General features: G+C 37.6%; 1 protein-coding gene across 3 annotated transcripts in view; it reads right to left on the reverse strand.

The window, feature by feature from the left end:
• HMCN1 (hemicentin 1) overlaps nt 1-14,975 on the reverse strand; it is a 349,616-nt gene that overhangs the window by 221,055 nt on the left and 113,586 nt on the right. For all 3 annotated transcript variants that reach the window (XR_006741944.1, XM_045583144.1, XM_036442229.2), the window contains exon 5: nt 1,716-1,887. Coding sequence is in view for 2 of the 3 variants with exons in the window: in XM_045583144.1 (XP_045439100.1) it covers nt 1,716-1,887 (172 nt within the window). In the remaining variant the exon portion in view is untranslated. The remainder of the gene's footprint in view (nt 1-1,715; nt 1,888-14,975) is intronic.

The following is a 14,975-nucleotide window of genomic DNA, read 5'->3' on the forward strand; positions in this document are numbered from 1 at the left end:
TTAGATTTAATCAATAATAAAACAGTAAACTAGCATAAATGTCTTTTTGGAGATCGCTCAAGGCATTTCTATGCACACAGTGTAAAACCTTAACTGGTTCCACAAAGCACAGGGGGAGGCTCTTATTGTCAGGGGAACAATTAAAGGCGGGAGTAAAATGAAGTAGGGTAATACCATCTCCTACTGATCTGAGATTTATCTGAAGCATTTTATAGTTGGATTTTAGAGGGGGGGAGAAGAAAATTTGGAGTTAAATCATAGTTTATTCATTTTACTTTTGGCTCTCCTATGTACTATTCCTGCAGTTATATAAGCAAATCAAATATATGGATCCTATGTTTCAGTCGAACGCTTTATGACTTGTTTAGTATCAGTGCCAATGGCAATGACTTTAAAAGTAGTAGAAATGTAATGCATTGAGTAGAGGTACTTGGAAGGACCCAGGTACTAAAAAGCACAAATCGTTCCTGGGTGGCATGGATGTTATGATAGTGGAATGCTACATCATCAGACAAATCAATGTAGAAGGCCAAAACCTGGAGAAAAAAGGTCTTGCTTGCTTTATAAATTTCAATTTGATTGCTAGTGTGAATGTGGCCTTTGAGGACAATTTCTTATGCTGCTTTCTTTAATCGTTAAAGTTTAACGTATTAGTTACTTTCTAAGACTCAAATTAAAAAAAAGTAAGAAAGCTGGTGACTCTCTCCACATTTATAAATAGTCAAAATAGATGAGAGAGGGGAGAGAGAGAGAGAGAGAGAGAGAGAGAGAGAGAGAGAGAGAGAGAGAGAGAGAGAGAATGTATCATAGTTCAGTGGGTATGGCTTAGCAGTTGAGCTGTTTACCCAGGAACCTAGAGGTCACAGGTTCAATTCCCAGTCAGAGCATATGCCTGGGTTACTGGGTCAGTTCCCAGAAGGGAGCATGCAGGAGGCAGCTGATCATATCAATGATGTTTCTCTCTCATCTATGTTTCTATCTCTCTATCCCTCTTTCCTCCTCTATCTCTGAAGATCATTAAAAAAAACAAAAAGAATGTATCATATGCTAAAGCCAAATGGAACTAAAAATGTTTTGCAATTATCAATAAGTAAAAAATATTTCTAAGTGAAAATGTTAGGAAAAATAAGGTTTCTGTCTTTACTAGATTACTTGAAAAATCTAAGTCTTACAGTAATATTTGACCAGAAATGGAATCAAGCCAAATCTTGAGGTTTTAACATATAGAAGCAAAGTAAATTAACACTTTACTCTAATAAAAGTATATATTTCTTAACAACTGTCATTTGAAAATTTAAACTTTCTCAATCAGTAAAAAAAAATTAGTTGTTTTAAAAGTTTTTTTTCATGTGATTCATTTAAAAATAACAAAATACTAAAATATTTCTTCATAGATTACAAAAATATAATTTCAGGTTCAACATATATAAATATATATATTGGGGGGTCGTTTAGTACAATTAAGTCTCTAATTCTGATTTGTTTACATTATTAGGAGTTTTAGCTTTTAAAATCACGTTAATTCAATACTATGACTAGAAAAAAAGTTTTAATTTTATTCATCTCCCCCAGTTATTTTTTAATTTATTGATAAAGTTAGCATTAAGTTAACATACATAAGTGTGCACAAAGTTGGTTTTTGTTTGTTTGTTTGTTTGTTTGTTTTTACCTTTCACGGCTTTTGTATTTTATTATATGATGTTGGTATTTCTCACCTAAAGGATTACGAATTTCAATCACTGGAGAAGGGCCACTCAGAGACACAGTCACCTCTTTGAGGCTGGGATCAAAAGGGATTTTCCATGTGTTTACAGCCTGTTCCAGGTGATCTGTAGATAAGAGGTGGACTTTGGAGGCCTGCACTGCTTCCTCTACCCATTTTAACACCTATCAGAGAAAAAGAAATGTGTGAGTGACATCAGAAACATTAAAATTAAATGCCACCATGACTTCCAGGTGCAGAAGTTGGCTTTGGTTAATCACATGACTCAGGAACTTCCTTTATGGGTGTGAAATTTCCATGACAGCGAAGACAAACTTTTTCCTCCATCCAGTTATTGTAGTAGTTTCAGAGTAAAATACTAGTTTAGCTCATGGTCAAATTTCAAGTTCTCTGTCTTGGAATAATATATTCAAAACAAGAGGATAGTGTCCAAAACCAGTTAAGTGAAACATGCAGAGATAGTGCAGTTTGTTTTATGTTTCGCAAGAGATCTCTTTTCTCTCCATTCTTTTTTTTCTAAATTTCTTTCAAAATCCAATTTATAAAAAAAGCAAATTACCAAATCCAATTTCAATCTATTAGATATATAAGTTATAACATTGAATATGTAATTATACATTATACATTGTGACATATATTGTAGTGTATTATTAAAAAAAAAAAAAACCAATGGCAATGCCAGCAAAATAAGCATTTTTATAATAAATACCAAAGATAATAGAAAAAGTAACTATTGTATTCTTAAAAAATGGAAAAATGCTTCAGGTTAGGACCAATTTAAGTAGAGTATTCTTTAAAAGTAGCCTTTTGGAAAATATTAAGCAATTGGGTTCTAAAGGAGAGTTAATGCCTCACAGGGAACAAGAAAACTTTCAGTTCACAGATGTGTCTGCAGCAAATACAATTCCCCATTCAACAAAAAGTGCATGCCTGAACAGATGCTGCTTAGCCAAACTTACTACAATTAATTCTAAATCATGTGAATCTTTAATCTATCTTAGATCATTCTCTGGTTCATATATCTTTCAAGACAATATATTATTGTGAAAATTTTCCTTAGAATTATGCATAAAACACTAAACAGAGCTGAATATTAAGCTACAGTCAAGCTATCCTAATAAAGAGGTAATATGCAAATTGACCATCACTCCAACACACAAGAAGGCTGCCCCCATGTGGTCAAAGATGGCTGCTCTCTTGTGGACACAAGATGGCCACCACAAGATGGCTGGCAGGGAAGGGAACAGGCCTGAAAGGGAGGGCAGTTGGAGAGGACCAGGCCTGCAGGGGAAGGCAGTTGGGGGGGGGAGGCAACAGGCCTACAGGGGAGAGCAGTTAGGAGTGACCAGGCCAGCAGGGGAGGGCAGTTGGGGGTGGGGGGGGAACCAAGCCTGCAAGGAAGGACAGTTAGGAGTGACCAGGCTGGCAGGGGAGGGTTAGGGGTGATCAGGTTGGCCGGGGAACATTTAGGCATTGATCAGCTGGCAGGGGAATGATTAGGGGGGTGGTCAGGCTGGAAGGCAGAAGCAGTTAGAGGCAATCAGGCAGTCAGGTGAGCGGTTAGGAGACAGCAGTCCTGGATTGTGAGAGGGATCCCAGATTGGAGAGGATGCATGCTGGGCTGAGGGACAATCCCTCCCCTCTGTGCACAAATTTCGTGCACTGGGCCTCTAGTGTGTGTATAGATAGATAGATAGATAGATAGCTAATATGCAAAGTGACCCCTTGGGAGTTTGGGAGATGAGAAGACTAATTGCTCGCTATGATGTGCACTGACCACCAGGGAGTGGCACAGAACATGGTGCTGAGGGAGTGAGGGAAGGAGAAGGTGGGGAGGCTGGGGAGGGGGAACCACATGGTAGCAGTGCTTGGGAGTGAGGAAGGAGGTAGCAGGGAGGCGGGAACTTGATTGGCCCTGATCGCCAGCCATTCCTAGGGACCTTACCTGTGCACAAATTTTGTGCACCAGGCCTTTAGTATCAAAATAATTGTCTAAAGACACTGAGGCCATATTTTGAAAAATGTAATTCTGAGTGATATATCATGTTTGAACTAAAATGTATGGTTCATTCTGCTCATCAAATATGTACCTATGGCTACAGAAATCAGACTGATTGTAACTAATAATGGACCACAAATAGGACACATATATTAATAACCAGACTGTTGACATAGAACATGGCTGCCTAACTCAAGGAAATGGGAAGGACTGGCTTGTCTGTGAAAGCATTTGGTATATTTGATTGACAATAATTTTAAGGATAATGTCTGATGTGGAGACTAAAAAGTACAAAGGACAAGAGAAACCGAAGAAATGGGCAGAATATTTGTTTTAAGGGCAAGACACACAATGTGGCCATAAATAATTCTCAACTAAAAAGGAGGAAAATAATTGGAAAACAAGAATTGTATAGTATTTCAACTTTAACAATGAAATGCAACAGTGTTAAACAGAAATGAGAGTAAAACCAATGTTTATACACCCTTTTTCTAAAAGTATAATACATCTTAAATATATCTTTCCTTCAAACCCAAGGGAGAGAAGGTGTGATACACCATCTTTGGAAGTCTATCTTACTGTCTACCAGCTATGCATGGAAATCACTAAGTCGAGGCATGCTTAGGAAAATGGAAGACGTTCTAATTTAGTTGCATTTTCATAAGGCAATGTGTTCGTAATATAAGTGGTACAGAATATAAGCAGGCTTTGATTTGCTCTTAATACTGTTTCCAATTCATCACCATTTATGAGGCTTTCACAAAGGGATTACCATGTATCACAATATTACTAGTTAGTTGGGAAGTATACAGACCAGATTTCTGTCAGGAGTCTCAAATCACTTTTTTATCCACTTAAGAAAAAATCAAATTGAAAACAGTTGTAACCCATTTTATTAGAAAATACAGATCTTGCCAACATCTGAATAAAACTAGATCGCTGTAAACTATGGGATCACCGTTAAGTGAGGTTCCCGGCCTCTCATGTTGCCATATATAAAGAAAAAAATCTTAAATTGTCTAACCACGAGAAACATTCTCATGAGACTGGAAATGGTGTTCTATTATAATGGCAAGTGGAATAAAACCAGAATAATGTAAGAGGCTTTGCATTGGTGCATTTTTACTGACATAATAGCTCTTTAAATCACTAAGGAACCATTAATTGTACATTAAGAGTTCTAATATAAAAATGGTTTTCTGTTGATTTGTAGCAGTTTACATTTCAAAGGGCTTTTGAGACAATCTAATCCAGCTTCTTTATTCTATAGATGAGGAAACTGATAGTTGAAAGATTTCTTATACATTTTACACGTCTAACTAGACTTTTTGTGGATCAATAGTTATTTTTTATATAAGTTCCTGTGTTCCTGAGACACTTTCTTATCTTAAATCTCTATCATATCCTAAATAATAATACTTTAAAAAATACATTCATCTGTAGATTCCCTTCTGGAAGGAGACGCAAATATTGTTTCAAACCATAAAAGAAGAATGCACTGTTATGTATTATGAAAGAGGATAGTATTAAATAGAAATGGAAGTGAAGTCAATTTTTGTATATACCTTCCAGAATAGAATTTGAAAGAAGCTTTGCTTAAAGAATATTTTTTCTTTTTTTATTGAGATGTAATTGACATATAACATATTCGTTCCTAAGAATGGGTCCATTCTCAGAGTGCTGACAAAACCAGTTTCACAGTCTGCACATCTTAGCAAATCTGCCAAAAGACTATCACACTTTGAGGTCTCCTGAGAAGACCTTCCACTGATGATATCCATTTGTATTATTCTTTGTGTACTTTATGCCTACTTAATTTGGAAAATTCCTGAGTGAGCTATTCCAACAGTAAGTGCTCATAAACAAGCGTGGTTGTGAGTCATTATATAGAACATGAATGAAGAAATCCATGTTATAAGGAATGTGTGTATTTTTCTGGTGGAACTACAATTTTTTTAAACGTACTTTAATTGATTTCAGAGAGGAAGAGAGTGGGAGGGAGAGATAGAAACATCAATGATGAGAGAGAATCATTGATCGGCTGCCTCCTGCATACTTCCTACTAGGGGTCCAGCCAGCAACCCAGGCATATACCCTGACCAGCAATCAAACCATGGCCTCCTGGTTCATAGGTCAATGCTCAACCACTGAGTCACATTGGCTGGGTGGCACTACAATTTCACCCAGTTTCTAGAGAGAAAATGGGTTGTGGGAGGAGTTAGAAACTGGAAGGGCATCAGGAAACTTGGGTTCAGTGGGAATATTACAGAGGACTGATGACACAGTGACCCTCAACTTCAACTCTATGAACACCGAAAACTTGTATAACTCTACCACACCTTCAACGTGATGAGAGTTCCCCAGTGTGAAACAGCTGAGAAAATGAAGGCAATCTTCAGACATTTCTGAAGGGTGAGATCAGTTCATTCCTGCTAGCTACTTTAAAGTGTCAAAGTGCATTTTGTTAATTTATCTTCATAAATTTCTTATGTGTCACAATTTCAATGGGTTACAAATGACTGAGGAAATTAAGCTTGCCAAAAAATAATAAGAAGTTAAAATTATGAAAGATTGACATTTGTACATTGGATCCTCAGATTTCAATCATCTTATAGCTTAAAGTTTGTACCCTTTTATCAATCTCTCCCTGCCACCCCCAACAACCATCAATTTACTCTATTTCTATGAGTTTGACATTTTTTTTTCTTTTTAGATTTCATGTATAAGTGATACCAGGCTGACAACACTGCATTGCACAACTGAAATTCGCTAAGAGAGTAGAACTTAAATGTTACCATCAAAAACAGTATTAAATTCCATGTAGTAATGATACCATGATGATAACACTGTATTGCATGGCTGAAACTTGCTGAAAGAGAATTTAAATGTTCTCACCAAAAGCAATTTTTAAAAAAAGATAAATATGTGAGGTGATTGATGTACTTATTAATTAGATGGAGGGAATCCTCTCCTTAACATGCACATATATCAAATCATCACGATGCAATTTTAAATATCTAACAATTGTTTGTCTATTACACTCCAATAAAGCTGTAAAAACATAAAACTAATAGATGGAGCTTTTCATCTATGTCTTCAATTGAATCCTTTTTTGGTTGCTTGGGGGTTTTGTTTCTTTATTTCATGTTTTCCCCTCCATTAAATACCTATTTTAAAATGAAAAAAATCTCAGTGAATCCAATTGTCTCATTAAAAGTTTTCCACGCTGGTGGGGACTGGATGGAGGTGGAGGTGAAAATGAGGGGTATCTATAATAATGTCAACAATAAAAAAAATAAAAGGGAAAAACAAGGAAATATCAATAAAATGTCAATAAAAACAAGGAAAAAATCCTTCCTTGTTATGATGGGAAAAGGAATTCAAAAATTACATAGTGTGCCGAAATCGGTTTGGCTCAGTGGATAGAGCGTCGGTCTGCAGACTGACCTACCAATGTACAAGCCCGATTCTGGTCAAGGGTATGTAAATTGGTTGCAGGGACATTCCCAGAAGGGGGTGTGCAGGAGGCAGCTGGTTGATGTTTCTCTCTCATCGATGTTTCTAACTCTCTATCCCTCTCCCTTCCTCTCTATAAAAAATCAATCAAATATATATTTTTTTAAAAATTACATAGTGCATAAATACTTATATTCACACACATCCATACATCTGTAAGGACATATATATACAAAGGTATGCCTACATACATAGACTAGTTATGATCTCATTCATGGCTACAATGAAAGCAGGAAAAAGTCCAATCTTTATGAAGGCTCTTTATGAGTAACAAAGAAAACCCATAGTTCAGGAGGTACTTGAGCACCACCAGAGTTAGCTTTTTTATTTGTAACCACAGGGGATTGGTTCCAAGATCCTCCCCACCTATAAAAAATCCAAGTCTCCATGCTCAAGTCCCTTGTATAAAGTGCCAGAGTATGCCCTGGCTGGTATGGCTCAATTGGTTGGAGCATCGTACCATACATCAAAAGGTTGTGGGTTTGATTCCCAGTTGGAATGCATTTGAGAGGCAACTGATCATGTCACATCGATGTTTCTCTCTCTCCCTCTCTCTCTCTCTCTCTCTCTCTCTCTCTCTCTCTCTCTCTCTCTCTCTCTCTGAAATCAATAAAATAAATGCTTGAAATTTTTTTTAATGTAGTATTTGCTTATAACCTATGCACATCCTTCTGTATACTTTAAATCCATCTGTAGGTTACTTATCATATCTACTAAAATGTAAATGCTTTGTAAGTAGTTGTCATACCACATTATTTAGGTAATAAGGACAAGAACAAAAAAGTCTGTACATATTCAGTACAGAAATAACCACAATAGGCCTAACTACAATACATTGTTATCAATAATGCACCTTTTTTGGAATACTTCTGATCTGCAGGTTGAATCTGCATTTATGGAGCCAAATGTATACTATGAAGAACTTTATATAAATGTACAGTACACAGGAGGAGGATCCATGGATTGGTTGGGCCAGATACTCAAAAGGGGAGCTTTAAAAACCAACTTTACAGAGCTACCATCTCTTCCATAGAAAAGTCTTTTATAAATAATAATTTGTGAAAGTATTTGAACATCATACTTAAAATAGATAAATTAAAGCATGAAGTAATTCACATTGCAAAGGAATTCTGCATTTCAGGCTCTTTTCAAATATTTGTTTATAGTCATTAAATACATAATTAAGATAAGAAACTATGAAGCTAAAGCATTCCCTAGTACTAAAACAAATTTTAATTTATAATGCCTAAGAGAAGTTAGGTATTTATGTGTCCTGATCTGCCCCCGGTCCCCCTTTTACTGGAAGTAAACTAAAATATAAGACAATATGGTTTATATTTGACATGTAAAAATCCTATTAATCTCCTGCAGCATACACCTAATTAAAATTAGCAAGATCTCTCCAGAAGACCTCAAAATATACACTTAATTCCAAAGAAGAACTTCCTAGGGTCCAAGATATGGTTCTTAAATTCAGGAACCTCATTTCAACTGAGATGAGATGAATTTGGGGTAGAAAAGTTACTTCTTTGGAGCAGACACACTTACCTTGAACCCTCAAAACTGAAAATGTCAAGTCATACATTCTTTCACAAGGAGGAGGAATCAGAACATTTATAACCACATGGCCTCTCCATTGGCTTCTAGAGGCCGACTTTTTCTGGAATCCAAAACATAACTGGATGGTTGTTTTTTGTTTTGTTTTTGTTTTTTTTAATATATTTTATTGATTTTCCACAGAGAGGAAGGGAGAGGAATAGAGAGCTAGAAATGTTGATGAGAAAGAAACATCGACTAGCTGCCTCCTGCACTCGCCCACCGGGGATGTGCCCACACCAATGTACATGCCCTTGACCGGAATAGAGCCTGGGACCTTTCAGTCCGCAGATCGACGCTCTATCCACTGAGCCAAACCAATTTTGGCTGGATGGTTGTTTTGATGACTACCACATAAACAGCACTCATACACAAGCCCCATGCAAAGAACTTTACAAATTTTACCTAATTTAAGTTTTTAAATTTATTGTTGACAGTATTACAGATATCCCTCATTTCTTCCCTTTGCCTACCTCCATCCAGCCCCCACCCCTCCTCAGGCCTTCACCACACTATTCTCTGTATCCATGGGCTATGCATATATGTATATATGTTCTCTTTCCTTCCCCCAACACACACCCCTTCCCTCTGAGGTCTGACTTCATTCAATTTTTTTCATAACTTGTATTTACAGTTTAAAGTAGGTAACTAATACCTTTCTAGTAAGTATAAGATTTTTTTTAAAAGGCATAGGACTCCAAATCTCATGCTCTTAAACACTGCAAGATTATAATATAGGGCAAAGTCCTTTGGGTACTCATTATCCTTTATTCCTACCTTTCAAAGAAATTGCAGACTCCAACTTGCTCACGGAAAGAAGAGAAAGAGAAAGAAAAAAGAAAGAGAGGAAAGAAAAGGAGAGGAAGGCAGGGAGGAGGAAGGAAAGGAAGGAGAAGGAAAGAGATACATTAGATTTTGGGTTATTCTAAGGGCCTACCTAAGTCCTAGTAATTTAAAGTGATTCAAAAGATTTCAAGCATAACTTTCACTACATACAATTTTCAAATCATATCCTGGTTTAAGACAACCCCCCTACACTTACAATGCAAATCCTCCATATTGCCATGTGCTTGTTGAGTTTGGGAATAAGACGGAGGAAGTGGTTTCTATGTATTAAACACTTCACAGCATTTGGCTGATGAATCTCACGATAGAAGTGCTCTTATCAATGAGATGGAAAATCTCATGGTCTACAGGCTACAATCATTTCCTTCACTAACCAGAACCATAGGTCACCAAACAGACCATCACTCAGCTGGCTGAGCCCCCCTCTCCCCCATTTTAGAATGAACTTGGGTGGACACTGTAAACACTACCCTTAATGACTTAACTGTCTCTAGGCTTCCATGTTGACTTGCACCCAGTCTGATAGACACCTTGTTTAAATATTTGAACACGTAAGTCAAGTTACAGGCAAGTTTCACCTACCCCCAAGCCATTCGACCACTAAAAGGAGCCTTTTGTATATTTCTGCTCTAACTATGTGCTGATTTTAAGGTGAACTTTTCGAGATCTCATCATAGTTTCCATATTCCCACATGGCCTCCTAAGGACTGATACGTTCAACAACAACAGGAAGCTTTTGGAAGCATACATTCAAACGTCGCGCAGCAGAGCTTTAAGTGCGTTCAACGAGGAGATAAGTTGGAGGTTGTAAAGGTCCGGTTAGCTCAGAGGTTCCACCAGCATAAATGCTAGTGACCATATGTGCTTCAGGCAGTCAGGAAGAGGAGCCATCCATGTGGACTAAAAGCACTGGGAAATGCTTTATGGAGGTGGTAAAACTTCAACATTATACAGCTTTTAAAATCTGGCACCGGGCACAAAAGCCTTACTCACACTAACCCGTTCCAGATTTCCCTCTCATCGTTCGAAAGGATCCTTCCATGTGGAACAGGCTGGGTCTTTCATGGGAACGTGAGCAATAACATAGGTGAATAGTCAGCGCTTGCCAGACCATCTTCAGTCACCCTTTTAAACGGCAGTAAAGTTTTACGAGCTCCCACCACTAAATCAGCGCTGCAGAGATGGTAGTTGGAAACAACTGTACAATCTTAGGAGGTCCTAAGGGGAAAAGAGAAATGGAAAGCAAGGATCCACGTTGGGGAAATAAATGGAAGTAATGGAATAAATCAGAGGAAATCAGACCCCTCAGCATTCCAACAGGTAATCTACTGAAAGAGATGAGATTTCCAAGTAAATGTGATATGGAGGCAGGAGGAGGAAGGGCGCGGGGGGGAGGGGGGTGTTAAGGAGGCAGAAAAAAATAAAAGAGAGAAAGAAATCGAACTCGTAGCCTATTAAGGTCTGTTTATATTTATTTCTGAGCTAATTTTCACAGTTTATTAGCAACTGAAGAGAGAATTAAAGTGATTTATGGGCAGAACAGGGATGTTGTATTAAGTCAATAAACATGTAAGTGCAGTCGTTTTCCCAAAAGCGTGGGTTCTTGTATTACATACCCAGGAGTGCAAGGTAGCTTTCCCGCCTATAACTGTTTGCAAGGCGGTTTTCAAACAACTAGAGCGCACGTGCGTTTGGCATTTGCTCTCATAAACTACAATAACATATCCTCTGTTTCACCCCTGGCAAAGTCATGCTGTTCGGAGCAGGTTTCTGCCTGAGCAATGGAGAGACGGCTCAGCAAAAGGTAGTAAAACATAAATGTTTCCCCAAATAGCTCCTATTCAGGGACAGACTGGGATTCCACTGGCCTAAGGCTTATACAATTTGGGGGGCCCCTCTTTAAGGAAAAGAGAGCAAAATTACAACTATAAAAGCAGGTACGAAAAATAGTTACCTGCAATAAATAAAACTGTTCACACACATTCCCATTATTAAATGCTGACAGATACTGCAAATCCCACAAAAATCTAGAAATTAATAACAACTGTGTGTTGTTAACTAACTGACAAAGGTCCATGACGCTTTATCCCCTGTGTTTTTGGCTGCATACTACTCTTTGAATGACTATTCCCATGACACAGACAAAAAGTGTTATTTTTTAAAATATATATGTTATTGATCTTTTATAGAGGAATGGGGGGATAGAGTGTTAGAAACATAGATGAGAGAGAAACATCGATCAGCTGCCTCCTGCACACCCACTACTGGAGATGGGCCCACAATCAAGATACATGCTCTTGACCAGAATCGAACCCCGGGACACTTGAGTCCACAGGCCGATGCTCTATCCACTGAGCCAAACCGGTTAGGGCAAAAAAAAAAAAAAAAAAAGTGTTATATTTTATAGAGAGAGAATAGAAAGATAATTCAGTCTTCCCTCTAATATCTTTTATCAAAAAATTATTCTTATCTGGGATGCTTTAAAACTTTCAGCTTCATACACTGACATACTTGATGTTTGTAGTATCACTATTGCCAAAATCCAAATCTGAATCACCCCAATGTCCCTGGACACAAGGACACATTGGAAGGGAAGTCACAGTGGAAGGAGCCAGCAGTCTTAACCAATCACAGTTTAAATATCTTACTTTTGCAAATCTCTCCACCCAGTTTTGAACTCTGCAAACACACTTCAGCCCACTTCCCAGAGCCTTGGGAGGGCTCCCTCAAGAGAAATTCCCTGTGACTTCCGTTTTGTTACCTTCACTGGGTCCTGCCTCCACTTCCTCTCTTTGAAGATATATTAATTCCAACTTCCTTGCCCACTTATTACACTAATGGAAGCCATAAATGTCAGGATTGTTTTGTTGTTGTTTGTTTGTTGTTGTTTTTTGTTGTTGTTCTTGTTGCTTGCAGACCAGTCTACAGTGGTCTATACTATCTTCCTTGCTTGGTAGCAGATAGAGAGGCAATTACCTCACATTCTTTATTTAATTTGTTTGATTGATTATTTAATCAATGCCCAGGAGCCACTTTCAAAAACTGCCCTAAGATTCTACAAAATGAAGTGAAGTAGCTTTGTAGGAGCCTCCAGAGTCAGGCAGTATGGGCCCCTTCCCATCGGAATATTTGTTCCCAAATCCCCTTCCTAGGTTGAGTCCTGGTTTTGTTGCTTGGATACAGAGCCTGTTAAAGTGTGTAGCAATATCAGGAGGAGGGCTCACAGACACCCTGACCACCTGCTGAGGGGTCCCCCCTTCCCAGCCTCTCCCCACAGAGCTAGGACTCATCTTCCTCATGCACGTGGTACCACTTCCGTTGACACATCTGTCTCTTTAGTGAAAAGCCTTACATTTTCATTGGAATTGTTCCTCTTGCTTTCAGCACATCTGCCAGCCCCAGCCTTCATTCCTCTACAGCAGTGGTTCTCAACCTTCCTAATGCCCCGACCCTTTAATACAGTTTCTCATGTTGTGGTGACCCCCAACCATAAAATTATTTTCGTTGCTATTTCATAACTGTCACTTTGCTACTGTGATGAATCATCATGTAAATACCTGTGTTTTCCAATGGTCTTAGGTGACCCTGCTAGCGGTTCTCAACCTGTGGGTCGAGACACAGGTTGAGAAGTGTTGCTGTAGAGCCTTTAAAAACAAATACTTCCACTACTATGAGAGAGAAAAAAACTCAAACGAAATGCATATTTGAAATTTAATACAAAGACAAAATGTTAGACCGGTTATGAATGACTAATGCTTTTTATAAAGAATAAGAAAAAAACAAGTTACAGTGTCCCTATAAATGCAAAAAGTAAGTAAACTCACCAGGTTTGGATTCCTACACTACAACAGAATGACCACAAAACTGTTCCATTCATGACTATTTGCTGATTTACATACTGGGCCAAGGAGAAGAATCCTGCCTTCTGCATCTATTATATAGCACATGGATAAAGTTTAACCAATAAATTTTGAGGAATCAGCTCTAAGAGTTCTGTTGTTTCTGTATCTAACGTAAATTAGATGAACTCCTTCATATTACATAGTCATTTTCAAATTTTATATTAAAATTTTTTCTTATAACAGTAATATATGCTATGTAAAAAAGAAAAAGGAAAAGAGACAATCAGATAAGAAAATAAATGACACCCACTATTGTACCCTGCAAATAATCGCTCTTTAATATTTTGGTATTTCCATATTTGTGCATTTGTGTGTGTGTGATACACATAGACTTAGTTACATAATTAGGATTATACTACACATATAGTTTTATACCTTTTTACTTAAGTACATATACATAAGCATTTAGTGTGCAATCATCCATCTAGTAGATATTTCTGAATATTAAAGAAATTTGATAGACTTCCTGTCCTGAAACAGATTTTTACCTTATCATGTAAGGTTATAATAAGGTACGTAAGGTTGGAGTTGTGAGACAAATCAAATGCAGCGATTTACAGGTAATGAACTAATCAGTGTCCAGAATACCAGGTGAAGAGGTAAATCTTCAAACTTGAAACTCTTTACCCAGTGACTATGTAAAAAATATCCTATCCATGCTTATTCAGTAAGAGGCTCTTAATATGCAATCCATCACAGACTGATTGAACTCAGCACTTTGAGTTTCCAGACCACAAAAGAAATCGGTGGAAACGGATTCTGGTTTCACGAAATGATTGCATTGTTCCCTTGTATGTCTCCTAAGCCTAATTCTATAAATGGATTGCTGTGATGGGGGGGGGGGGGGGGAGGAGAGACACACACCAGTCTCATTTCTGAACCATAATTAATTTTTACAGTAATTAGCCACACAATCTGCCCAGAATTTTGGAGTTAAATGCACTGAAGCCAGCAGCTTTGATTTTAGAGCAATCAAAAAAAATACAGCTTTATGATTCAGTAAGAACCCAAATGCCTTGGCCTGGACATAAGTAGGAAAGAATATTGGCAAGAAAAATGACCACACTGTTTCTCTCAGCAATCGTAGGGTAGAAAAATAGAATTATAGGCTAATTATATAATACTTGAAGCACAAAAAATAATCTTAGAACATATGGAAAATCAATGAGAAATAGTGATTCATTAGAGATTAAATACACAGATTTCAAACCAGGGCTTTTGCCTGCAATATATATTCACAATAGAAAATAGCTGTAGCGGGAGGGGGGTTGAGGGGGGAGAAGGCCTCAAATGTCTAAGTTTAACTTTATATACCCAGTCAATAATGATGGTATTAATCAGAGATAATTGCAAACAAACAAACAAAAATAATGATATTATCCCAAAGAGGTAA

Source organism: Pipistrellus kuhlii, unplaced genomic scaffold (assembly GCF_014108245.1).
Source record: "Pipistrellus kuhlii isolate mPipKuh1 unplaced genomic scaffold, mPipKuh1.p scaffold_m20_p_18, whole genome shotgun sequence".
NCBI classification, from domain to species: domain Eukaryota; kingdom Metazoa; phylum Chordata; class Mammalia; order Chiroptera; family Vespertilionidae; genus Pipistrellus; species Pipistrellus kuhlii.